Source organism: Mustela putorius, unplaced genomic scaffold, assembly GCF_011764305.1.
Source record: "Mustela putorius furo isolate JIRA1106 unplaced genomic scaffold, ASM1176430v1.1 tig00000275_pilon_pilon_pilon, whole genome shotgun sequence".
Taxonomy (NCBI): Eukaryota; Metazoa; Chordata; class Mammalia; order Carnivora; family Mustelidae; genus Mustela; species Mustela putorius.
This window is the reverse complement of record NW_025421341.1, coordinates 8,741,231-8,766,603: the sequence shown is the minus strand read 5'-3', so window position 1 is coordinate 8,766,603 and position 25,373 is coordinate 8,741,231. Positions and strand designations below refer to the sequence as shown.

At 34.9% G+C, this 25,373-nt stretch overlaps 1 protein-coding gene across 8 annotated transcripts in view; it reads right to left on the bottom strand.

The window, feature by feature from the left end:
- NBEAL1 (neurobeachin like 1) overlaps positions 1-25,373 on the bottom strand; it is a 197,893-nt gene that overhangs the window by 72,121 nt on the left and 100,399 nt on the right. For all 8 annotated transcript variants that reach the window (XM_004764194.3, XM_045078587.1, XM_045078588.1 and 5 more), the window contains 14 exons: positions 24,798-24,931; positions 24,196-24,355; positions 23,988-24,090; positions 23,287-23,443; positions 21,210-21,368; positions 18,953-19,112; positions 14,949-15,037; positions 12,367-12,942; positions 11,851-12,026; positions 10,981-11,134; positions 10,352-10,480; positions 5,563-5,868; positions 5,316-5,465; positions 599-756 (listed from right to left, as the gene is read on the bottom strand). In XM_004764194.3, the coding sequence (XP_004764251.1) occupies positions 599-756; positions 5,316-5,465; positions 5,563-5,868; positions 10,352-10,480; positions 10,981-11,134; positions 11,851-12,026; positions 12,367-12,942; positions 14,949-15,037; positions 18,953-19,112; positions 21,210-21,368; positions 23,287-23,443; positions 23,988-24,090; positions 24,196-24,355; positions 24,798-24,931 (2,611 nt within the window). The remainder of the gene's footprint in view (positions 1-598; positions 757-5,315; positions 5,466-5,562; positions 5,869-10,351; positions 10,481-10,980; positions 11,135-11,850; positions 12,027-12,366; positions 12,943-14,948; positions 15,038-18,952; positions 19,113-21,209; positions 21,369-23,286; positions 23,444-23,987; positions 24,091-24,195; positions 24,356-24,797; positions 24,932-25,373) is intronic.

The window sequence follows — 25,373 nt, the reverse complement described above, 5'->3', positions numbered from 1 at the left end:
AAATGGATTGGTGGTTGCCAGGAGCTGGGTAAAAGAATAGAGAATGATTGCCTAACAGGTCCAGGGTTTCTTTTTGCAGTAATGAAAATGTTCTGAAGCTAGACAGTTACATACTATGAATGTACTTAATGTCACTAAATTGGATATTTTTAAATGGCTAAAATGGTAAAGTTTGTATTATGTGTATTTTACCACAATAAAAGGCGTGTATTATACATATATATTACATATTACATTATTTTTTTATATATATGTAATTCAGCAAAACGTACATGACTTAGAATCAAGTAAATTGTAAAACAGTGAAACACATAACATCACTAACTAGCTCAAAGAGGCAGTATTAGGAAGACAGATTCAAGATTTAAATTCTACATGACAGGGTAAAAGGCAGGGAAGTAACTCCATGTGAAAAACATATATACAAAGCTCTAAACATTCCAGACCTGTAATTCACAAAAAGAAAACCACATTAATTAAACACAATTTTTAAAAATTGAATGTTTTAAAAATCAGATTGGAGAGGTCAGTGGCTCAAAAAGTTCTAGGCAGGAGTTCTAAAGAAGAAAGGGTTATTTGATAAATAATATCCTCCTACCTTTTAGCCCAAGGTCCCCTTTCAGATGTGAGGTAGAGATGTACTGCCTTCCAGCGTCTCAGAGTGATTAACTGTTGGCTGCTAAGTTGTTTAACTGTATTATTATACCTCAAGTTCTCTTGCCGTGCTTTTCTATTAAATGGTTCCACAAAAAATTCCTGAAACAGCAATAAATAATAGCATTGAATCATTTATTTAAAGAATTTTAAAAACCTGACCCAAAAAAACCATGCAGTAACAGAAAGAAGGTGGTAACCAACAGTACATTTTTGTTCCATTAGAATAACTTTCTTTAATGAAACATATGATTCTAACTATAGTTTATCTGTATTTTGTAAAACTTAAAAAATTAAACATGCGAAGAACTTCAAAAGTGTAATGTACCTCAGTACAGGATTTTTTACAGAAACTCAGAATTATTAATGTCATACAGTCAAATAAAATGATCTTCCTTTGGGATCCTTTGGTTTTTAAGGCAATGGAATGAGAGTCATGCTTAAAATACAGCAGAAGGAAGAGTAACCACATCCATACTAATACTGGGGACCGGAAAAGAAATGCCAAAGACAAAAGAAATCTACAGGGGCAAATCTGTCACAATGAAAAATTTCATCATTTGGACTGCTGCTCTATGAGTAACATCCTAGTTATTAGCAAATGAATTCACACACTTAGTCCAGTTTTCAGGATACTATAGACCCTAATAATAGGTTCTATCAGGATATAACGTTAAGCCCTGAAATTCAAGTTTTATAGTTTTCTAAAAAATTTTATTTATTTGAGAGAGAGAGAGTGACAGTGATAGTAATGGAAAGCACAAGTGGGGAGGAGAGGGAGAAGCAGAGAGCTCAGCAGGGAGCCCGATATGGGGCTTGATCCCAGGATCCCGGGACCATGCATGACCCAAGCCGAAGGCAGACACCCAACCGACTGAGCCACCCGGGCGCCCCGAGGTTTACAGTTTTCAAAAAGACAAGCGGTAAGACTGACTTATCTGACTCACATTGATATTCATCTATCAGGAATTAAATTAACAGTATTAATTTGTTTCAAAAATCAATACTGAATTACACTGAAAACAGTTAAAGACATGGATTTAAAAGACATCTTTTATTTACTTTTTATTATTTTTAAAATTATGTAATGTTAGTCATCATACAGTAGATCATTAGTTTTTGCTGTAGTGTTCCATGATTCACTGTTTGCCTAGAACTTATCTTTAGAGAGGTAGTACAGCAGAGCGTGGTTAAGAATATAACTCTTTGGGCTCAACTGGTTAAATGCCTGCTTTGGCTCAGGTCATGATCTTGATCTTGGGGTCCTGAGATCAGCCTTGCATTGGGCTCAATGAAGAGTCTGAGTCTCCCTTTCCCTCTGTCCCTGCCCTAGGCTTGTGTGTGTATGCTCTCTTTCTCTCAAATAAATAAAACCTTAAAAAAAAAAAAGTAACTCTGGAGTTAGGTCTGGGTACAAATCTTAGCTACTTAATTCTCTGAGGCCCAGTATCCTCAACTCTAAGATGAAGCTGACAATAACTGTCATCAAAAAAGATTAAGATTTAAAGTGCTTAATACAGTGCCAGAAAAGTAGTGAGCTCTCAGTGAAATGTAGCTGTTATTACTATAATTGTTACTAGACCTTTAGAAAATCAATGATTTGGTATTATCAAATATTTACCACAGATCCTTGCTAAGAAAACTGAAGTCATGATAGCTTCATAATAATTAAACATCCATTTCATGGTGGGTGAAGTTTAAGCAAGAAGAATATTTTAAGGTTAGGTTTCCCTAGAAAAGCTAAGGGTAAAGTTGCAGAGAAAGTATTGACTGGAATAGAAATTGACAGAACTATGAGGACAGTGCAACAGTTTAAAAAAAAAAAAAAGGATTTTATTTGTGAGAGAGAGAGAGAGAGAGAGATAGAGACCAAAAGAGCACGAGCAAGCACAAGCAGGGGGAGCAGCAGGCTTCCCACCAAGCAAGAAGGGGGAAGCAGGAATCAATCCCAGGACCCCTGAGATCATGACTTGGGCTGAAGGCCACCCAGGTGCCCTCACAGTACATTTCAAGAAAAGGAGTAGCAAACAAACAAATAAAACTGTCATTTTGGTTTAACCACATAAACACATAAAAATCAGGAAGGATATATACCAAAATGTTAATAGTGGTGGATTACAAAGGTTTCTTTTTATATCATTTTATGGAATAAATGTATTTTTATTTGGTCATCATGACCAAATAAATCATGTTTGTTTTTAGATCCTGTACAGATTTTGTTAGATTGATATGAGTATTTTATTCTTTTTAGAGCTATTGTAGACCGTACTTTTTCAAAATTTCAGTTTCCAGTAGTTTGTTGTTAGTATACAGAAATATGATTAAATTTTGTGTATTGATCTTATGTCCTGAAATGCTGTTAAACTCATTAATCACAAGAGATTTTTGGTAAATTCATTCAAATTATCTATATAATCGTAATATCTGCAAGTAGTTTTATTTCTTCCTTCTCAAGGTAAATGACTTTTATTTCTTTTTCTATTCTTTTAAAAAAATTTATATTTACTTGAGAGAGAGAAAGCATGGTGCACCCAGGGGGAGGGGTGGAGGAGAGGGACAGGAAAATCTCAAGCGGACTCTGTGCTGAGCTGTCATGGGGCTCAATACCATTGACCCCTGAGCTCACGACCTCAGAGGAAACCATGAGTCACCATAGACTGAGCCACCCAGGCGCCCCTCTGTTTCTATTCTTAATGCATTTGCTAGGACTTACAGTAGAACAGTGACTAGAGGACCGGTGAGAGTAGATGTTCTCACCTAGTTCTCTTCTTATAAGAAAAGCACTCAGTTTTCCATCTTTTTCCCCCTACAGATTTATTTAGTTGAGAGAGAGAATGAGAGAGGGGAAGCAAGAGTGCAAGGGGCAGGAGGGTCAGAGGGAGAGAGAATCAAGCAGACTCTGTGCTGAGTCGACCTGGGGCTTGATCCTACGACCCTGAGATCATGACCTGAGTGAAAACCAAGAGTCAGATGCTTAACTGACTGTACCACCCAGATGCACCCAGTTTTCCATCTTTAAATATGAAGCTGGCTGTAGGATTTTTATAGAGATTCTTTTCTATTTCTAGTTTGCTGACAGCTTTGAACATAAAATGGATGTTGAATTTTGTCAAATGCTTTCTCTACATCTATGGATATGATCATTAGTTTCATTTTAACAAATGTGAATTTGGTCCACTATCATTATATTGATTAATTATCAAATGCTGAAGCAATCTTGCATTCCCAGGATAAATCACCTGGTATAATGTATTATTTTTTTTTTATATATTGCTGGATCCACTTAGGCCTGGAATTTTCCTTTTTGGAAGGTATTTATTTACTTATTTACTTATTTATTTATTGGAGAGAGAGAGAGACAGACAGAGGGAGAGAGAAAGAGAGAAAGAGAAAGCACAAGCAGAGGGAGAGGCAAACTCCCCGCTGAGCAGAAAGCCCAATTTGGGACTCGATCCCAGGACCCTGGGATCATGATCTGAGCTGAAGGTAGATGCCCAGGTACCTCAGAAGGTTTTTAAAGTATAAACTAAATTTCTTTAATAGAAAAGATTATCCAGGCCATCAATTTATTATGGAATTAGTTTTAGAAATTTACATGTATCAAGAAATTGATCCACTTAAGTCATCTTATTTATGTGAACAGATTGTTTGGTGGCAGTCTCTTATTATCATGTTGGTATATGAGGGGTCAGTGGTGATATGCCCCAATATTCCTGGTAATGATAATTTTCCACTTTCTTTTTTTGCCTTGTCAATCTGGCTAGAAGTTTATTAATTTTATTGACATTTTCCAAAAGATTTATGTATTTATTTTAGTATTTATTCGAGAGACAGAGTGTGAGTGAGTGCAGGGGAGGAGCAGAGGGAAAGGGAAAGAGTCCCAAGACTACACACTGAGAGCAGAGCCTCACTCAGGGCTCAACTTTACAACCCTGAGATCACAAACAGAGCTGAAACCAAGAATCAGATGCTTAACCAACTGCGCCACCCAGGCACCCCAATTTTATTGACATTCTAAAGAACTAGATTTTAGTTTTCATTTTCTCTACTGTTTTCCTGCTTTCAATTTCATTGATTTCTGCTCTTATTTTTGTTATTTTCTTATTTGAAACTAGTTTAGATTAGTTTTCTTTCTCTAGTTTAAAATAGAAACTTAAATTATTAATTTGAGGTCTTCCTTCTTTTCTAAAGCAAGTATTTAGTGCTATAAATATTCTGTAAGCACTGATATATGCCCAGCCTCCTTAGAGATATGTACTACCAGCTTAACAGACTTTTTACATATTAACTATGCATAGAACATTTTAACATTAACTTTTTAGTTGTTACTGACTAATCTTTTTCTTTCACTTCTAAAATATTTTGAAGATTTTATTTATTTTCCAGAGAGAGAGAGATCACAAGCAGGGGGAGAGGCAAAGGGAGAAGCAGACACCTCGCTGAGCAGGGAGCCAGATGTGGGAATTGACCCGTCACGACTAGAGCCGAAGGCAGATGCTTAACCGAATGAGCTACCCACCACCCTCAATTCTGAAATAATTTTCAAACAACAGGAAATACCATTTGTTTTCAGAGTTCAGACGTGTTTACTCTTATCTGAATATTAAATGCTTGAAATCAACATAAAAAACTAGATACGGAAAACATTTAATAATTTTCACCTGAAACTTAAGCTTGCTTTCTCCTCCTTCCCGGTCTCGCTTATGCATATTCACCATTAAGGCTTCATAACAATTCTTCCAATAAACTGCCATGTCCTCATGACCCTCATAAAATGTATGGGTTTCATACTGCTTCATGTAAGGCACGATCTTGTAAATATACAGAAATATACACAGAAAATTTAACAGAGACTTCTAGAAAAATGACAACTTAGAAAAATATCACTCAAAATAGATTAAAACTTACATATTTTTCGATGTAAACTTGCCATTCATTTGAACTGCAATATTCTTGAAAATCTTCAAAAAATGAAGAGCTACCATTGGTAAAAGGTAAAGAAGGCAGGTGCAAGTTCATGAAGAGAAGTTCATAGATTTTGGAAACCAGGGTACGGACCAGGGGAATCAGAAATGAATAGATTTCAGTCTGTTCCTTAATTGACTGACTTAGAACATGTTCCAGCTTCCCTAAAATGTAACACGCTTCATCCTGATTTTCAATCACTTTGGTTTGAAGAAGGGTGTTTAGCTTAGCTGACGCCATTGCACAAACCTGAGGAAACAATATAGGTGAGAAAGTACAGAATAAAGCAGACATTTAGCAAAATTCTCTGGCTCTTCCTAAAGTTTTTTTTTTTTTTTTTTTCAAAATCATAATTACAAAAGCAGAACATACAGAAAAGGTGGAGTGGATAATTAATCACCCCAACATCCATTCTACTCCTTAAAGTCTGCAAGGATAGGGGAACGATTCTATCTCTAGTTCCAACAATAGGTCTTAAACAATATAAACCAAACAGAATATCCAACCACCTTCCACAGTGAGTGGCTCAGGTAACTAATCTTTCAGTCAACTCATGTCGCTGTTTGAGTCACAGGGATTCATTTGGGGGTGGCCTTATCAGTTCAAGTTCAGAACTTTCACATAATAACTGTCAAGCACTGTGAAGGGTTTCAGATTTTGCCTAACCTCCAAGTTAACAAATTAGCCTGCCACAGTTTCTTAGATGCTAGCAGAAGACATGAGACTCCTGGTTCAGAGACAAAGACCTACAGCAATCCCAACAGCCAGAATATCAGTGTCCTGAACGGCTATCCCATGGGGAGAGATGAACAGGACTAGATGATGGATGCACACCAGTGGCTGCAGTATAGGGGAGGAACCCCAAACATAAGGAACCTAAATCTTCTATACCAGGCAGTAAATTAGCCTGAACTTTGCCTTGGAGGGAGACACTATCTTTATTATACTGGGCAGTAAATAAACCTGCCTTTCGCTCTGGAGGGAGACAGAATCTTGGTCTTCCAAAGTTGTTGACTATATCTGCGCCCTCAAAAAGATAGTTCATAATGAAGACATCTAGTGCCTCTATTTATAAGATACAGAGAAACACAAGAGATCCATGAAGAACTGTCTACCAACAGTGACAGTAGAAAGAAGGACTCTCTCTCTCTTTCTTGAAGATTCTATTTATTTATTTGAGAGAGAGCATGAGTGGGGAGGGGGCCAGGATGGGGCAAAGGGAGAGGGAGAAGAAGACTCCCCGCTGAGCAGGGGCTCTATCCCAGAACTCTGAGATCATGACCTGAGCCAAAGGCAGACACATCACCAACTGGACCACGCAGGTGCTCCAGAAATACTCTTTTTATCTGATATAAATGAGGAAGCATGTAGCACCAAATGCTATTGGCAGACATTTTGTGACAAGGGCAGCCAGCTTAAGATAAGCTGACTCATGAGCGAAAGGAGTGCTGTGAAAACAGCAAATAAATGGAACAGAATCCTTGATTAAATCATGCCTTAAACTGAACTACAGAATTTGCTATTATATGAGCCAATAAATCTCCTAAACTCAGTCAGTTTGGGTTGATGCTTCTGTTATTTGGAATCAAAGCATTACGATACATAAAGCATAAGTACAAGAGAGACTGAGTCCTTGACAAAAAAAGTTTACTACCCTTAAACTTCCCAAGGAAAATACATGTACTAATAAGTCCAGGCAAAGGAATGCTCCATATTCCCATTAAACATTGTCCTTAACCTTAACAAAGGAAGGTAAATTAAGTCATAAATGGGGTCTCCTTCTGTCCAGACTAGATCTAAGCCATATAACCATGGTAAGACAAATGATATAAACTATCTCCTTCTCACTTAACACTATATATTACAATGTTGGATCTTATTACTTTCAAAATGAAGAAAAGCAAGAGACAAGAGGGAAGTTATCAGAATCTGACATCACTTTATGATTGTACTTGTTTCAAGGCAGTCTGAGCTGTATGCACAGGTCTTTGCGGGCCGAGGCAGTAAGAGACCTTAAGCAGTCTTTCCACACAAGCCTTAAAAAGGCAAACAGCACTGGAGGAAACAATATCTACGACGGCTCAAGACTTTAACTTTTCTACTTTTAACTTAAGCTTCGACTGGTGAAACTATTATCCTCTCCTCAGACTTTTGCAAATCCTTCATTTTAGTCTTTGGATATGACTAAAACAACTTAATTCTAATAGAGAACAACAAATATAAGAAAAAAGGATATAAAATCTCATCATACAGGAAATTCCAATACTAGCAATTCTGGGCTGTTTCGCTGTGAGTTTTTCAAAATACTGTTTATTTTAATTAAAGTTAAATATCTAGTGCTTTGTTTTAAACTTATTATCAAATAAACCATATACTTATGTATTTATTTAAAATTATAAAGATACTTGTAATGAATACAAGATAATTTATTTAACCACTGTCTTAATTTTGGACACACACACACACACACACACACACACTACATAAGTAGTGTGATACATATGACCCCCCCCCACCTCCATTATAAAGAGTACTAGATTAGGGTCACCTGAGAAATTACAAAAAATACCAATGCCTTAGTTCCTCCATTCTGATATAATTACTAAGAATGATGACCCACAAAGGTATTTTTAAAAAGCTCCTCCAGATGATTTCATATTCTCATCACTGGATGAGTTAACTAGGGACAAAATGGAGACCATATGCTGCACTAAATAAATCAACAACCACCTTATCCTGCTTTAGAAGTTAGGAAATGCTGACATTTATGGCAATATAATACTTATATACAGGCAATTAACTAATAAGTATGAGTGAAACAAAACAAGTTTGTAGCCAGATTGGCAAAGAAGCTCTATTATAACCCCTTTAAGGGAAGAAGTTGCTTTCCCAGCCTTTTATGTTTTTATTCCCAAGAGGAAAAAATTAAACAACCAGCTAGTAAAAAATGTTTTAGGTTACCAACTACTGGTAAATAAGGTATCTTACCTATAGGTTATGTGCTCTATGGTTTGCCTTCATGTTTTTTAAAATTTAAGTTCAATTTAATTACCATATAGTGTATTATTAGTTTCAGAGTCAGAATCTAGTGATTCATCAGTTGCATACAACACCCAGCGTTCATCACTTCAAGTGCCCTCCTTAATGCCCATCACCCAATTGCTCCATCCCCCCGCCACGTCCCCTCCAGCAACCCAAAGTTTGTTTCTTATAATTAAGAATCTCTTATGGTTCGCCTCTCTCTCTGTTATCATCTTATTTTTCCTTCCCCTCCCCTGTTTCTTTTTTTTTTCCCCTCCCCTGTTTCTGTTTTGTTTCTTAAACTTCTTATATAAGTGAAATCATATGGTATTTGTCTTTCTCTGATTGACATATTTCACTTAGCGTAATACCATTTAGTTCCGTCCACCTCATAGCAAATGGCAAGACTTCATTCTTTTTGATGGCTGAGTAATATTCCATTGTGTCTGTGCATGTGTGTGTGTGCGTATTATACATACATATATACCACATCATTTTTATCCATTCATCTGTTGATGCACATCTGAGCTCTTTCCACATGTGACTATTAAAAACACTGCTGTTATAAACATGGGGGTGCAAATGCCCACTTGAATCTTTATTTAACAAGTATTTATAGAGCCCTACTATGGGACAGACACTGGATATTTAATGGTGGACAAATTAAACAGATATTTTATTTATGGAAATTTCATCGAAGATAAACACTGAGGGTGACTAGAAGTGGGAAAGGAAAAAAAAAAAAGAGTCCTCACATCTAAAATAACTATCTGGCATACTGGTTGCTACTGCTTTGACAGCCATGAAGCTAGTATTACTGAAAAAGCCCCAAAAGCTATCCTCAGCTTACTTCTAGGTAGAGAAAAATAGAATACTACCATGAACATCTATGTGTACAAATGTCTGGCATTTTGGATTATTATCTGAATATAAGAGTGTGATCATTTTTTTAAAGTACCTAAAATTCATGTATTTTCCAGTTGCATTTGAATGGCTGCACAAGTCAAGCTTCCACCATCCATGTATCAGAAAGCACATCTTCTTATTTATTTAGCTTTTCTGCATTTTCCATGTTTCTATAATGAATATGTCACTTTTGTGATTAAGAAAAAAAAAACCCTATTTTTAAATAGTAACATAGTACTAGTCACATTATCATATTATCAAAATATGTGAAAATTTCAATCATCTGAAAAAAATATACACATATAAAAATACTGATAGTTATTTCTTCTCGGGCTATGGGATGATGGATTTATTTTCTTCTCTTTTTTTGTGTGTGTATTTTCCATGAGTACATGTTACTTCTACAATTAGAAAAAAAAAAACTATTGAAAACTATGGCCTTTAAAAAATATAGCAACCTTATAGAATTTTAATCTCTATTCTCATCATTATGGCAAGTTTATATATATTAGAAACCATACCTACCCCTACCAAGTACTTAAAATTCCAATTATCAAAAGGGCTAAGTATAAAGTATAAATCCTTTAAAAGGAAAATTTAAAATTACACTGAGTCATACACATCAGGAAGAAACAATCAATCAGCTGCCTCTGAAGCCTCTTTCTGACTCAAGGGAAATCATGGATATTTTTGGGACCTATTAAAAAAATAAAAATACTGAAAATTTATTATCATTTAGTTAGTACACAAATAACTCCTATGCTGCATGCAAAGTATAGAAAATAATGCAAAAGAACTGACAAACCTGCAAATTCCCCCTTCCAATGAATCCTAGAAGCAACTGGATTTGGATTCGAGAAAGTTTTGCCCATACTTGACTTTCAGAATACCAAACAGACAGACCATCGAAGAGCAGCATCAGATCGTCTAAAAGCTATCACAAGGGAAAAATTGAGAAAAAAAAAACATTGTCTTAAAAATCTACTGATGAGTTTTCCCCAAAGTAATACACATTATAAATATTTCAAAACTAGTTTAATGTTCAATTGATAAAAGCCAAAAGAACTATTCTAGTAATAGCTAACAAAGTTAACTATCACTTTTTATCCATGTTCACTGTATCTGATTAAATATTAATGCTCTAAACAGAGAGGGTACAGGGGCACCTGGGTGGCTCAGTGGGTTAAGCCTCTGCCTTCAGCTCAGGTCATGATCTCAGGGTCCTGGGATCAAGCCCAGCATCGGGCTCTCTGCTCATCAGGGAGCCTGCTTCACCCACCCCTTTCTCTCTCTGCCTGCTTCTCTGCCAACCTGTGATCTCTGTCAAATAAATAAATAAAATCTTTAAAAAAAAAAAAAAAAGAGGGCACAAATTTTTTGTTGAATAAAGTCCTTGCCTACCAGAAAAATAATATCAAGGAGTTATTACTGCACCTTCTCAGTCCACATGTTTGAATTAACAAGCCCCTCTGACTGCAGAAAGTCCTGTATGATCAAGATGAGTCGGAAGGCATTTTCAGCAGTTACAGGATTCATTTTTGATTCTCTGTTTTCTGTGACTGTCCATTCTAACATGTTCTGTAGCAAACTAAGTGCAAAACAAAATCCTCTTAAAATCATTTTAAGTTTAGAAAAATAGTAAAACATGAAAAGAAATCCAGTTATTCATTATTATGTCTTTAAAGATATACTATCACTGGAAAAGATCAGAAGATATTTAATAACAATGAAGCAGCTTTTTAATCTCTAAAATATCTATCTTTAATAAACTTAATATAAAAGGCAAAGTAAAAGTTATCTGTTTAATTATAAAAAAGCTATTGAAATAATTCAAATTCCAGTCTCTAGTAGGTACTTAAAAGTTTAAAGTTGGAAACTGGGAAGGTAAGAAAAAAAAAGCCTTATAGGTCTTGCAGAAGATCTAGCCCTGCAGAGAACTCTAAATGCTTTACAGAAATAATTTTTATGAAAACGTTACTTGGTTCCCTCAGCATGGAAACTCTCAAACACGGACAAGACTGCAGAACACAATACACGAAATGTTTACATGTTACAAAAACTAATTTAAACAATAAGGATTATATATTACTGAAGCCCAAACTAAAGATTTAAATCTCCTCACACCTTTGGATTTCTCTCTAGATTCCATTAAAATGGCAACAGAGAGGAAAAGGGGCCGAGCATGAAGTTTTTCCTTTTCTCTCACTAAGCCCACTGAATCCTGAATAAATGTTCAATAAAAAGGATTATTTTAGACTCCCATCCACTCCAAAGGAAAGAGGAAACCACCAACTGAATGCTTACATTAATTTTATTTCATCTGATGGTCGAAGTAGTTCACTGGATATTCCCGGTTTACTTAGTGCTGAAAACACTTGTCCCCGTTCAATCCAAGTACTATCATCAGACTTTTCTAATCCCCTACACATTACATAGTTCAAAATATTTGTCAGTAATTGAAGAAGCTCCTCCTCACATCTCTAGAAAAAAGATGAACTAATATTAAATTATTGGAAGGAGGTGGTGTTAAAAGCACATAGAAAAAACCATCACATATACTGACTGTAATCATTTAACAATATTTTTTAAGTGTCTTGATGAACCCGGAACTTTGCTAAGTATGCTCTAGAGATACGAGGATGACTAAAACACCTGCTTTTCTCAAGATACAATTCAGTGACTTCCAGGCTTCCAAAAATCTTAGATCATGAGACTCAGAACATGAATAGAATATGGAATTGTTAACAATTACACAGGATTAGAAGTGTGTAACAGACATGTGAAAATAAAAACAGTATTTGGACACATAAGGAATTTTACCTCTTGGCTTTCAAGTAAAGAGAAGTCATCGCCAAACCCAGGATCATTTATGACACCGCTCTCTTTGTCAGACTGCACGGAAAATGATTTGGTAGATTCTATTGGGGAGGGCGTGCTGGGCAGGCTGTCCGGCATGTGACTTCCACTGTCGCTCAGTTCACACGAGTCTATTCCACTGAGATCTAAACTCAGATGTGAAGGGTTATTATTCCAGAATTCTTCTTGATTCTCTGATCTGAAAGATAATTCTCCCACAGAACTATCTTCTTGAAATAATGGGGTGCTGGAGTCTAGAGAGTGTCCATCCTCTAAACTCCACTGATCTGAAGACACATTGGCTGAGGCAAAAGAGTTGATTTTTTCCTCATCAATCTTTTCATCAAAGTTCTTCTTAGTATCTTCAGCTGATAAATTTTTGTCACTGTCTTTTACTGAAACAGCCCTACTGTGCTTATGAAGAGTATTGCCATTTTCAAAATTGGTTTTTAAAAAAAGCCTAACTAAAGTGTCTTGCCAACCCACTTGTTGAGATATCTGATGTGCTGCATCTGGCTGGGACAGCAAAATCTGTAAAATCTGCAAGATTAGGAATACAAAATTCATCAAAAAGTACACAGTACTTCACATCAAACACAATTCCTTTTCGGTTATTTTAGTGACAAAGTAATTTAATGAGAAGCTGTGGGAAGATAAACTTTCACAAGATTATGTTCTTAACTGGATTACAAACTATCTGTAGGGTACATACTGTGTTTTTAAACTAATCTGCATATTACTCGTTGTACATAGCACTTAAATATTTGCTGAAAGATAAAAAAGGGAAAAATGATCCTCCACATGTCAACATATTCATGTTTTTAATTTGGTCAGAAAGAAAATATAATAGAATGAAGTATACATAAAATGTAATAAAGCTATATCCTCTCAACTAAATATTTGCCATGAGCCCACTACATTTGTTAAGCAAATACTGAATACGTACTATGTACCAGGCCCTGTTCTGGCCCTAGGGTTAAGGGAGTAGTAAAGACGACACACTGACACTTTAATAGAATCTAGATATCCCAAGAATGTTTCCTTGGCTCATTTTTTTTTTCCAGGCAAAGTTAATGGTTGCTTTTTCGAAAACATATTTTTTCCATTAACTCTTATTATACAAACACTAATTCTAACAAGATGGATGCCACTATTTAGCTGTAAAAAGAAATTGAAATTACAGAAGAGACACTGACATGCCAATATGTATGATCTCTACAGTACAACTGATTCCACATTTTTTGGATAACAACAAATTCTTAAACACTGTCAGATACCCAGATAAGATCTTTCAAACATTTTTATCACAAAGCCAGTAAACTCTATGTAGATGAAAATAATTTTTGCTCCCAGGATTTAGAAAATCTCATTTATCTCTAACCCTGGCAAGTGTCATAGGAGATGAATAATGTTGGTAGGGACTTCAGAATCAGTGGCTCAAATTCATGTTGATGCTGATACAAAAAGCAACATGTCACAATGAGTCACAATGATGTGAAGTTCCTTTCCTCACTAATGCTGTCGGTGAGCTACCATTACTCTACTGATGCAGAATATCCATTTTTTTCTTAGGGAAGAAATTTTCATAATTTTAAAATTTCCATAAAATAAGACTTATTTTATGGCTACTTTATATGCATGTAATGGATAAAAATGAGGGAATGGATAAAAACTGAAAGGAAAGAATCAATCTCTATGACCTGCTTCAAGAACGCCATGCCAGAATCCATCAAAATGTGGAATACGAGTACACTCTGACAGAGCAATTCCATTTCATGGATAATGTCTCATAGATGTACTATCAAAACCAGGTAAAAATATATGTAAAAAAGTTCTTAACAGAAGTTTTACACAGAAAAACAGGAGACAACCTAAACACCCATGAATAGGGAACCAGGTAATACTTTATACAATAGCCACAGAATAAAAACTATACATACATAGCTGTTAAAGAAAAAGATATATATTCAGACTTACAGATGGAAAAATACAGTAACATAATTAGGGAGTAAAAGTAAAAAGAAAAGCAAGGAAGCAAATTAAATAGTAGGTCAGTGACTACTAGTGGAAGAGAGAGAAGGCCCAAATCAGAAAGCAGCACACGGGATAACTATTTCTTGACTCAGTTAAAGGCATGCATGGAAGGCAAGTCACTGTTGCTTTTCCACAAAGTTCAAGATTTAGAAATTCTAAAATATGATATATGAATTAGAAATGGTCATAATCGTTGAAATTTCCTGACAAAAAACTATTCTCTGGTACTAATTTTTTTTTTACTGTGGAAAGGAAATATTTCCAGGAGACCATGTAAAGCTAAGAACACATTTTTATGCTGATATTTTAATTACAATGAAGTTAATTCACCCCAAAAAAGAAAATTACTTATTTATAAAATTGTGTCACTTATAAAATAACAGAAATTAAAATGTACACTCAGTGTAAAATACTCAGTATAAATTTATTCATGAATATAAAATTATTCATCAGAATTATTCACAGTATAATAATACTGTCATTTTTAAAGTACATCTTAAAAGTTTACTAACCTTTCTGCAGATAACCACTCTGACATTTATATGTGTTCTGTGAGATATATATACCACAGACAACAGATCTTTGAAATTAATAGCAGGATCTATGGTGGGAAAAAAAAATAAAAATTTAAAATTAAATTCCAGAGATAGCCAAAGAGACTGTGAGTGACAGATAATAATTGTTTCATTTTTATTTTTCTCGCTGCCAACAAGATATCCTTTATTTTTTTTCTAGCTTTATGGCGATATAACTGCCATAAAACAGCATATAAATTTAATTTACAACATGATAACCTGATATACTTATATACCCCAAAATAATTACCACAATAAGGTTAGTTAACATCCATCACTTCACATAGTAACTATTTTCCTTTAGTGGTGAAAACGTTTAAGATCTGCTCTTTAAGCAACTTCCAAGTGCATAGTATTATTTACTATAGTCACCAGGTTGCACTTTAGATCCCCAGAACTTATTCATCTTATAAGTGGAAGCTTGTACTCTTTGGCCACCTTCACTCATTTGCCCTCTGCCTCCAGCCCCGGCAACTACCAATCTACTGTTTCTAGGAGGTTGGTTTTTTGAATTTCACCTATAAGTGAGACCACAGAGTATGTGTCCTTCTCTGACTTATTTCACTTAGCAGAATAATGCCCTGCAGGTTCTTCTGTTACAAATGGCTGAATAATATTCATATAAAACACCTCATCATTATCCACTCACCCATCAGCAGACATTCAGGTTGTGTATGTCTTGGCTATTATAAATGATGCTGCAATGAACATGGGGATGCAGAAAACTCTTCAAGATACTGATTTCATTTTCTTTGGATATGTATCTAGAAGATGGATTGTTGGCATTTATGACAGTTCTATTTTTAATTCTTGGAGGAACCTCCATACTGTTTTCCACAGTGGCCATCTAATTTGCATTCCCAGCAACAATGTACAAGGGTTTCCCTTTCGCCATATCTTCACCACCACTTGTTACTGTCCTTTTGGAAACAGCCACCTTTTCAGGTGTGAAGTGTTATCTCCTTGTGGTTTTGATTTACACTTCCCTTATGATTAGAGATGTGGAGCACCTTGTCAACTACCTACTGGTTATTTGTACGTCTTCTTTGCAAATATGTCTATTCATGCCCTTTGCTCTTTTTTTTTTTTTTTTTTTTAAATTTTAGTTAGTTGACATATAGTTCAATACTGGTTTCAGGAGTTGATTTCAGTGGTTCATCATTTACATGCAACACCCAGTGCTCATCATAACATGTGGCCTCCTTAATATCCATCACCCTCCATCAACCCTCAGTTTGTCTTCTAATCGAAGAGTCTCTCATGATCTGTTTTCCCATCTCTTTTCTTTCCCCCTCCTGAAAGTTCATCCATTTTTCCCCCCTAAATTCCGCATATGAGTGAAATCATATGGTATTTGTCTTTCTCTGATGGACTAATTTCACTTAGCGTAATAAACTCTGGCTCCAACCACGTCATCGCAAATGGCAAAATTTCATTTTTTGATGGTTGACTAGTATTCCACTATCTTCTTTATCCATTCATCAGTTGATGGGCTTTGGGGCTCCTTCCATGGTTTGGCTATTGTTGATATTAATGCTATAAGCCTGGGATTCATGTACCCCTTCAAATCTTTATTTCTGTATCCCTTGGGTAAATACCTAGAAGTATGATTGTTGGATCATAAGGTAGTTTTTTCAGGAACTGCCATACATTCCTAAGTAGGAATTTATAAAATTTTAGCTTTTTTAGGAATTGCCCATACTGTTCTCCAGAGTGGCTGCACCTGTTTGCCTTCCCACCAACAATGCAAAAGGATTCCTGTTTCTCTGCAGCCTTGCTGTTTCCTGTATTGTTAATTTTAGCCATTCGGACAGGTGTGAGGTGGTATCTCATTATGGTTTTGATTTGTCTTTCCCTGATGATGAGTGATGTTGAGTACCTTTTAGCCATCTGGATGTCTTCTTTCGAGAAATACCTATTCATGTCTTCTGCCCATTTCTTAACTGGATTATTTGGTTTTTTGGGTGTTGAATTTATTAAGTTCCTTACAGATTTTGGATACTAACCCTCATTTGCAAGTATGTTCTTCTATTTCATAGGCCGCCTTTTAGTTTTGTTGATTGTTTCCCTTGCTATACAGAGGTTTTTCATCTTGATGAAGTCCCAATAGTTCATTTTTGCTTTTGTTTCCCTTGCTTCCAATGATGTGTCTAGTACCTTGTTCATTTTTTAATTGGATTTTTGTTGCTATGTTGTAGGATTTCCTTACATATTTTAGATAATTAATCCCCTCTCAGATATTTGATTCACTAGTATTTTCTTCCACCCTATAGACTGCCTTTTCACTTTGTTTATGGTTTTTCTTCCTGTGGAGAAGCTTTTTAGTTGGATAAAGTCCCACTTGTTTATTTCTGCTTTTACTGCTTGTGTTTCTGGTGTCATTGCCAAGACAAATGTAAGTACTTCTCCTCCTCCTCCTCGTGTTTTCTTCTAGGAGTTATATAATTCAGGGCTTACATTTAAATCTTTAATTCATTTCAAGTTAATTTTTGTGAGTGGTGTAAGATAAGGGCCCATTTTCATTCTTTTGCATATGAATATCTTTTCCTAACACCATTCATTGAATAGACTATTTTTCCCATACTGAGTATTCTTGGATCCCTTGTCAAATATTAGTTGACCAGATATACATGGTTTTATTTCTGGACTTTCAATTCAGTTCCACTGGTCTATGTGAGTTTTTATGCTAGTACCATACTGTTTGGATTACTGTAACTTTGTAGTATAGTTTGAAATCAAGAACTGTGATGCTTCCAGCTATCCTCTTCTTTTTCAAATTCTTTCTCGAACACTGAACTGTGGGAAATAGTTATATAAGTACTGAAATAACTGTCTCATTTAAAATAAGGATTATAGAGGGGCTCCAAGGTGCCTTAGCCAATTAACCAGCTAACTCCTGATTTCACCACAGGTCATTATCTTGGAGTCCTGGGATCAAGCCCTGTGTCGGGGAGTATGTTTGAAGACTCTTTCTTTCCTTCTTCCTTACCCTCCCCCACATGCACTCTCTCTAAAATCAATAAATCTTTAAAAAAATAAATTAAGAATTACAGATGTTTAAATTTTATGAAGAAAATAGATTTAGAATATTTGACAGTCTTGGGACCCCTGGGTGGCTCAGTTGGTTGGACGACTGCCTTCGGCTCAGGTCATGATCCCGGAGTCCTAGGATCGAGTCCCGCATCAGGCTCCCAGCTCCACGGGGAGTGTGCTTCTCCCTCTGACTTTCTCCTTGCTCATGCTCTCTCTCACTGCCTCTCTCTCAAATAAATAAATAAAATCTTTAAAAAAAAAAAAGAATATTTGACAGTCTCCTGAGTAAGCCCTAAATAACTGTTCTTTTCTTTTAGTTGCCTGAACACACCATCCATACTGTTTTGATCTTGTACTATTATTTATCTTTTTATGTAAATGTCCTATATCTTATATACTTATCAATGAGAAGATAAACCATTCAAAACAAAGAACCTTAACTTATACCTTTTGAACCCTTAGCATCTGACATAAACACTACAGTTTATAGTAAGTACTAAAAAAGTTTTATTTAAAAAAAAAGAGAAACAAGAAAGAATATCTAAAAGAATATCTGAAATTAAGGATTTAAGCCCCCTAAAGAAAAAAAAAATGTTTTCTTTATTTTCTCTAGAATCCTTTTCTTATTAGAGAGGACCCTATTATTTACTAATCAATGAATCAATAATTATTGAAAGCCTACCAAGTAAGGTACTACTATGCCCTGGGGAGACAAAAACAAAAAAGGTAAATAAAAAATAGTACCCAAGGAAAGCCCTGCTGAATCAAATAATAAATAGTTAAAAAGTAACCTGAGGAAGGGGTAAAAAAAACTCTTTAGAAAAAAACAATTGAGAACCATCAAATAGAATTATGCTACTACGAAGAACATTTCTTAAATATATCAGTATTATCAGCCTTAATCATACCTGTATTTATAATTTGATTGGTGAGGCTTTTAATGAGAGAGGTATTAATGGGTGCTTCATTAAGAAGAAGTCCCAATCCTGAATAGCCAACTTCTCTGAGCCGAATACGTTGTTTACTTCGTTCATAAACATTTGTGCATTTCAACATTTGTTCCATAACCTGGTCACAACAGTAATATATTCTTCTCAATACAGAGAACTAAGAACAGTCTGTCACTTAAGTTAATATTAAATATAATGTTACTGTACAAGCATGATTTTGGAGAATCATTTTTTCCTTAAGTGTAACAAACAAACCCAGCAGTAACAGGGAGGAATATTCCATATCATACTCTTATTAAAAAATGGATTTAAGAAGATTGAACTAAAATGCATTTGTATTTAAATAATTAATATATATAAACCTGTAGTTTACATGTAGTTTACATGTGTTTCCCGTGTTTACATGTGTTGCAGATCAAAGAAATAAAACTTCCTTTTTAATGGCTAAGGCTTAGATAGAAACAAACCCTACAGCCTCCATGAAAAACAAAAGTATGTTGTGAAAGAGCAAAAAGATATTCCAGATACATCTAGTGATTTATCGAACATTTATGTAACATTTATATAAGAGTTATCAAAATAATTGTCAAGAACAAGGAAACATCTTGTGAAGCAACACATCCATATGCCAAAATGTGAGAATGAGTTAGTAATTCCATACTTTTTGAAGTGAGATCAATGTTTTAAAAGTGACATACTGAAACCCTATGGAAAGGGTAATTTTGGCAGAATAATATGATGAATAATCCATATAAGGCCATTTTTAAACAAATAACATTTAATCTCCATAAAGAAACATTTGTTTGGGCAGATACTTTAAAAAGCAGCCACAGGGGTCACCATAATTAATACTCATGAGAGACTACGCCAGGTAATTTTTATTGCACTTTTGTTTTCCAAAGTTTAGGGATTCCAAACAGAGGCAATCCAAATTTGACCCCATATGTAAACTTTATAATGTAACACTAATGAAATAAGAGGAAACAAATGTCACAGGCGATCAGGCATAATGAACAGAATAAATCATGAGAAGTAGAAATATAACTCTTTTTTTTTTTTTAAGATTTTTATTTATTCATGGACAGAGATCACAAGTAGGTAGAGAAGCAGGTGGGCGGGTAAGGAGAAGCAAGCTCCCTGGTGACCAGAGAGCCTGATGCGGGACTTGATCCCAGGACCTTGAGATCATGACCTGAGCTGAAGGCAGAGGCTTAACCCACTGAGCCACCCAGGTGTCCTGACTAACTCTTTTATTTTTAACAAAAAAGGTGAGGTGGATGACTTCAACTAAAGCTCAAAGTGACTACTTTGGATAGCTTAACAAAATATATTCATTATCCTTTGACAAGTTACTAACCTCTCTGGCCTCAGTTTATCTGTAAAATGGGACTAATAATATCAACTTCGTAAAGTTTTTGCCAGGACTAAGTTAGCTAATATATGAAGAATGTATACTGCCTGATAAATAGTGGGTGCTACATAAGGTTGGTTATTATAATTAACTGCTAAAATGTCTGACCTGCCACACAGACCCATGGTAAGTCAAAAGAGAAATGAGACAAAATTAGTGAAAGAGAGTGGGAGATACACACCTCTAGTTATGAAATGAGTAATCACAGGAATAAAAGGTAGAGCAAAGGAAACATAGTCGATGGTATTATAATAAGGTTGTATAGTGACAGATGGTTCCTACACTTGTGGTGAGCACAGCATAATGCATAAACTTGCAGAATCACTACATTGTACACCTGAAGCTACTGTAACATTACATATCAATTATACTCAAATAAAAAAATGTTTTTTAAAAGAAGGCAAAAAATGGAAATAAGAGGTTTTATACTGAGATTGATATAACAAAGTGGATTTTCCACTAAATAACTGATCAGATTACAATACAATTAGTTTTTAAATGTTCAAAATAGGAGAAATACATATCAAAACAAACTGAAGAATTAATTAATTAATTTTTAATGTAGGCTTCACACCCAACATGGAGCCCAACACAGGACTTGAACCCATGATCCTGAGACTGAGACCTGAACTAAGATCAAGAGCTGGACACTTAACCTACTGAGTCAGCCAGGCAACCCTACAACAACTTAAAATTAAAGTAGACGTGAAAAAAGAATTTACATTCATAAAATGGATATTTACAAGTAAATTCATATACTCACAAATGTCCCCAAATATAAAGATGCTTAAAAAATGTTTGTACCTTAAAAACGATTTCTCTTAGTCTGTCAGAGTACTTCTGATTTAACAGCAAGGCATAAAGTATGTCAGCATTTCCTGGTTCAAACAGCAACAAGAAAAGCTGACCTCTAGTTGGGCTGGTACGGAGGAGACTGAAGAGCATATCCAAAATTCCAAAGAGCTTTTAAAATTAAACAACACAAAACAAACAACCACACTTATATATGGAAGTACAAATAAAGTCATATTTAAACTAAATCCTATATACCCCAATGTTTTAGTGCTTAACTCAATGATCTGATGTCTTCTGAAATAGCCATGCCTTTTACCTCCATTCTGCTTTATTTCCTTTTGTAGATCCTCTCAATATGAATATTCACCTGCTGGGCCATATGTATAATGCTGTAGCCACATAAAAAACCATGTCTTCCATAAAACCTTTCCTGGTCTTCTCAACAGTAATACTCTTCTATGAAAACCTCATAGGACTTTGTTTCTCTCTTATAGCTGTTGTCATAGTCTCTTTTTGTTTGTTTGTTTCATAATTATTTATAAACCTCTCTTATCCACCCTTGTTTCTTTAGGTTAAAAGAATGCTAATTCATTCATTATAACATACCTATAGTATCTAGTATTACTCTGTGTGTATAATCAGCATTCAATAAATACCTCTTTGACTGAACTGACCAAGAAAATATCACTGGCAATGAATCACAGTGGGTGACAACACAGCTATCATGAAATAAGACTACTGGTTACTCTAAATAAAAAGCTTCTTCTTCTGCTGCTGCTGCTGCTGCTGCTGCTTCTTCTTCTTTTCAGTATTTTATGTATTTATTTGACAGAGAAAGAGCAAAAGCAGGGGGAGCAGCAGAGAGACAGGGAGAAGCAGGCTCTCTGCTGCGCAAGGAGCCTGACGTGGGGCTTGATCCCAGGACCCTGGGATCATGACCTGAGCCGAAGGCAGATGCTTAATCGACTGAGCCACTCAGATGCCCCAAAAGAAGCTTCTGAAGTAGTCTAACTTTATGGGGAAATAGATTAAGTTAACTCATTTATATAAATCAATTTTGAAGTCATGTAATCTCTGAGTACACAACAAATACTTCATTATAGAGCACAAAATATTTGAATCAGCATAATTTAAGGATACTCAAGTTTGGTGCTGAGAGTGGTATACAGAAAGAGCAGAGAAATAGCAGTAAATATACCCGTGTTCTGTTCCCATGTTTGTCAGCTGTATAACTTTTTAAGTCACTAATCTATCTGAAAAGTACTTCCAAATGCGCAAGTGGGAAGACTGATTCCTAGTCTGTATACTTAACATCAGTGGTCCTCAAATTTTACCATGCACCATAACTACCTGGAAGGCGTGGTTCAGTAAGTGTGCATTTATGACAGGTAAATCTGGTCAGGAACCATATATTGAGAACTATTTTCTTAAAGGGTAGCTCTGAGGTATAAATGAGAAATGTACGTAAAAGTATATAAAAATAGAAATATATTCTTTATGCAAAATTTTTCAGAACCTATGTTAAAATTCATGTCAGAAATCTGCCCAGTATCTTTGATGACAGGTAAATATACATTATGTGACCTATGAAAAAAGGCTTCAGAACTGCCAAACAACTATTTTCAGATACTACTTTTTAGCTAACTAGAATATTTTATTGCATCACCATCCATTATTTGATTTAACTTTCAGTTGGGAAATAAAAATTTACTTCTTTAACTGCAAAATACTATATTTTACATAATAAACATCTTACTTTTAAAATATATTTTTTTAATTTTTTATTTTTTATAAATATATATTTTTATCCCCGGGGTACAGGTCTGTCAATCACCAGGTTTACACACTTCACAGCACTCACCAAAGCACATACCCTCCCCAATGTCCATAATCCCACCCCCTTTTCCCAACCCCCTCCCCCCAGCAACCCTCAGTTTGTTTTGTGAGATTAAGAGTCACTTATGGTTTGTCTCCCTCCCAATTCCATCTTGTTAAAATATTTTTAATATATGTGTAATTTCAAAAGAAGATGATATAGCAACTTAAGTGTGAAAAAGAAAAAACAGATTTTTCTTGAGCAAAATACCTGTTCTTCTTCATTGATAGCGGCTATGTAACCCATAATACTCTGTATCTCTTCATGAGTTCCACCTTTGCACAGAAAATATTTAATCAGTCCATACAAAGAAGTCCTTATTGTTCGAATGTCATCTAGAGACAGCTCACTGTATTTACAATCACTCCTGAAAGAGAAAGTAAAAGTGCAAGAATTGAAATTTAAAATGTTTACATTTTAGTACTTTTTTTATACAAAAGAATTCTTAGTTTAAAAAAAGATGTTTCCATGTAACTATTAGAATTCATGGTATCTTTGTTTTCTTTTTCCTTTTAAGGAAAACCTTGGGTTTCGATGACAAAGATATAGTTAAAACAGCTTATATTTAAACAACACTAGGTAACAGACACAGTTTTAAGTGCTTTACATGTTATTAATACATTTAGTTTAATCCTGAAAATGGATAGGATGTCACAGGTTTATTGTCTCTTTGTCACTGACAAGAAAACTTAAGCACAGAAAAGTTGAGTAAGTTGCCTACAGACAGACAATTAATGAAACACAAGATTCAAACCCAATCTACGTGATCCATTGTTCATCATCTTAACCTCTGCATCATCTTTCTGAAGTTAAAGGATATTAGAATTTCTGGAAAATAAATAATCTAGACATTCCAAGCAAGCAGCAGGCAGAAAACAACATCAAACTGAGAAGGAGCAAGGACATCATACCCATAATAAATCCTAAGTGTATCTAGGAGAAACTGCACACCATATTTCTTTCGGAAAACTCTTCTGCTGTCTTTGATGATGGTGGAAAGATACTGTATATGACCTAAAATACAAAGTTCACTCTTAAATGAATAACTAAAATAAAACCTCACAGGTAGTTATAAATTTCTAAAACAAACGTAAAATTTGATCCAACGACTGTTCTCACCAATTCGAAAGGGAAAATCTCCACGGTTCCAAATACGGAAGTCAAAGAGTAAATATTGATACATTTGCTGCAGGAGCTGCATATTTTTCTCTAATGACACCTGTTCAATTAATAACTGAACTGCCATCAGTACATTAACATCCATCAAGGAGCTTGGCACCTGAAATCCAAACAGATGAGGGTCCTGTAAATTTCAGTTTAATAATTATCATTAAGCTACATTTAATTTCAAATGATTAATTTAGAACATCTAAATATGAGAATCTTTGTTATAAAAATATAAACTTAAACTTTAATTTACCAAGGTACATTAGAACATATTTTTCCAAAACAGTCTTAGATTTATCAAATATCCCAAATACCAATATAAACAAAGTCCTACATATCAAAGATTATATACTGTTAGATGAGTAATTCTTGTAAAAAGGTGATTCAGAGTAGGTTTTAAAAATCTGCCTGTGAAATAAAAATATGTCCACTAATATAACTGCAACCACAAAAGTGTTTTTAAAAAAACATTTTACTTAGTAAGAAGAAAATCCCTAAAGACAAATTGCTAATTACAATCATTGGCCATATCTTCGAATGTTGAACAAGCTCACCTTCTGCAGCAAGGCACCAAGAGTGGCAACTCCATGGGAGTGAGTAAGATTGTCCTGGTTGATAGGATGTCTTTGAATAAAGTGCTTCACAATCAAGATAAATGTTGCAATTAAATTCCTTTCTAATCTTGACTCTGAGGAATTGTGAACATGTCTTTAATTATCATAATTACTCTAATCACTTTTACATCACATTTTCTATGTTAGAGAACAGTGTTGTAACAAACAAAAAATTTGGTTGAGCAATTTGCTTCCAAGGTCACTTGCAGAATGCAAGTGTCAGAGAAAAGCAGTGAGTGCATATCACATACCTACATACACATGCAAGTATTTTCATTACCATAAATTTAGCAGTTCTATCATATTTCCACTAATAGTACAAATTAAGGATAGTCAAGAGTAAAACCAACTTCTTAATTTTTTTGACTAAAGTATTATGAACTTTTTGAATTACATTAGTAAAATTAGGAGTGGGCTGCTTCAGCTACAAATGGTTAAGTTTCTTCCTAACGGTGGTAAGACATTTTTATCTATTTTTCAATTAATAACCAAATCTCTCAATGATTATCTTGTATT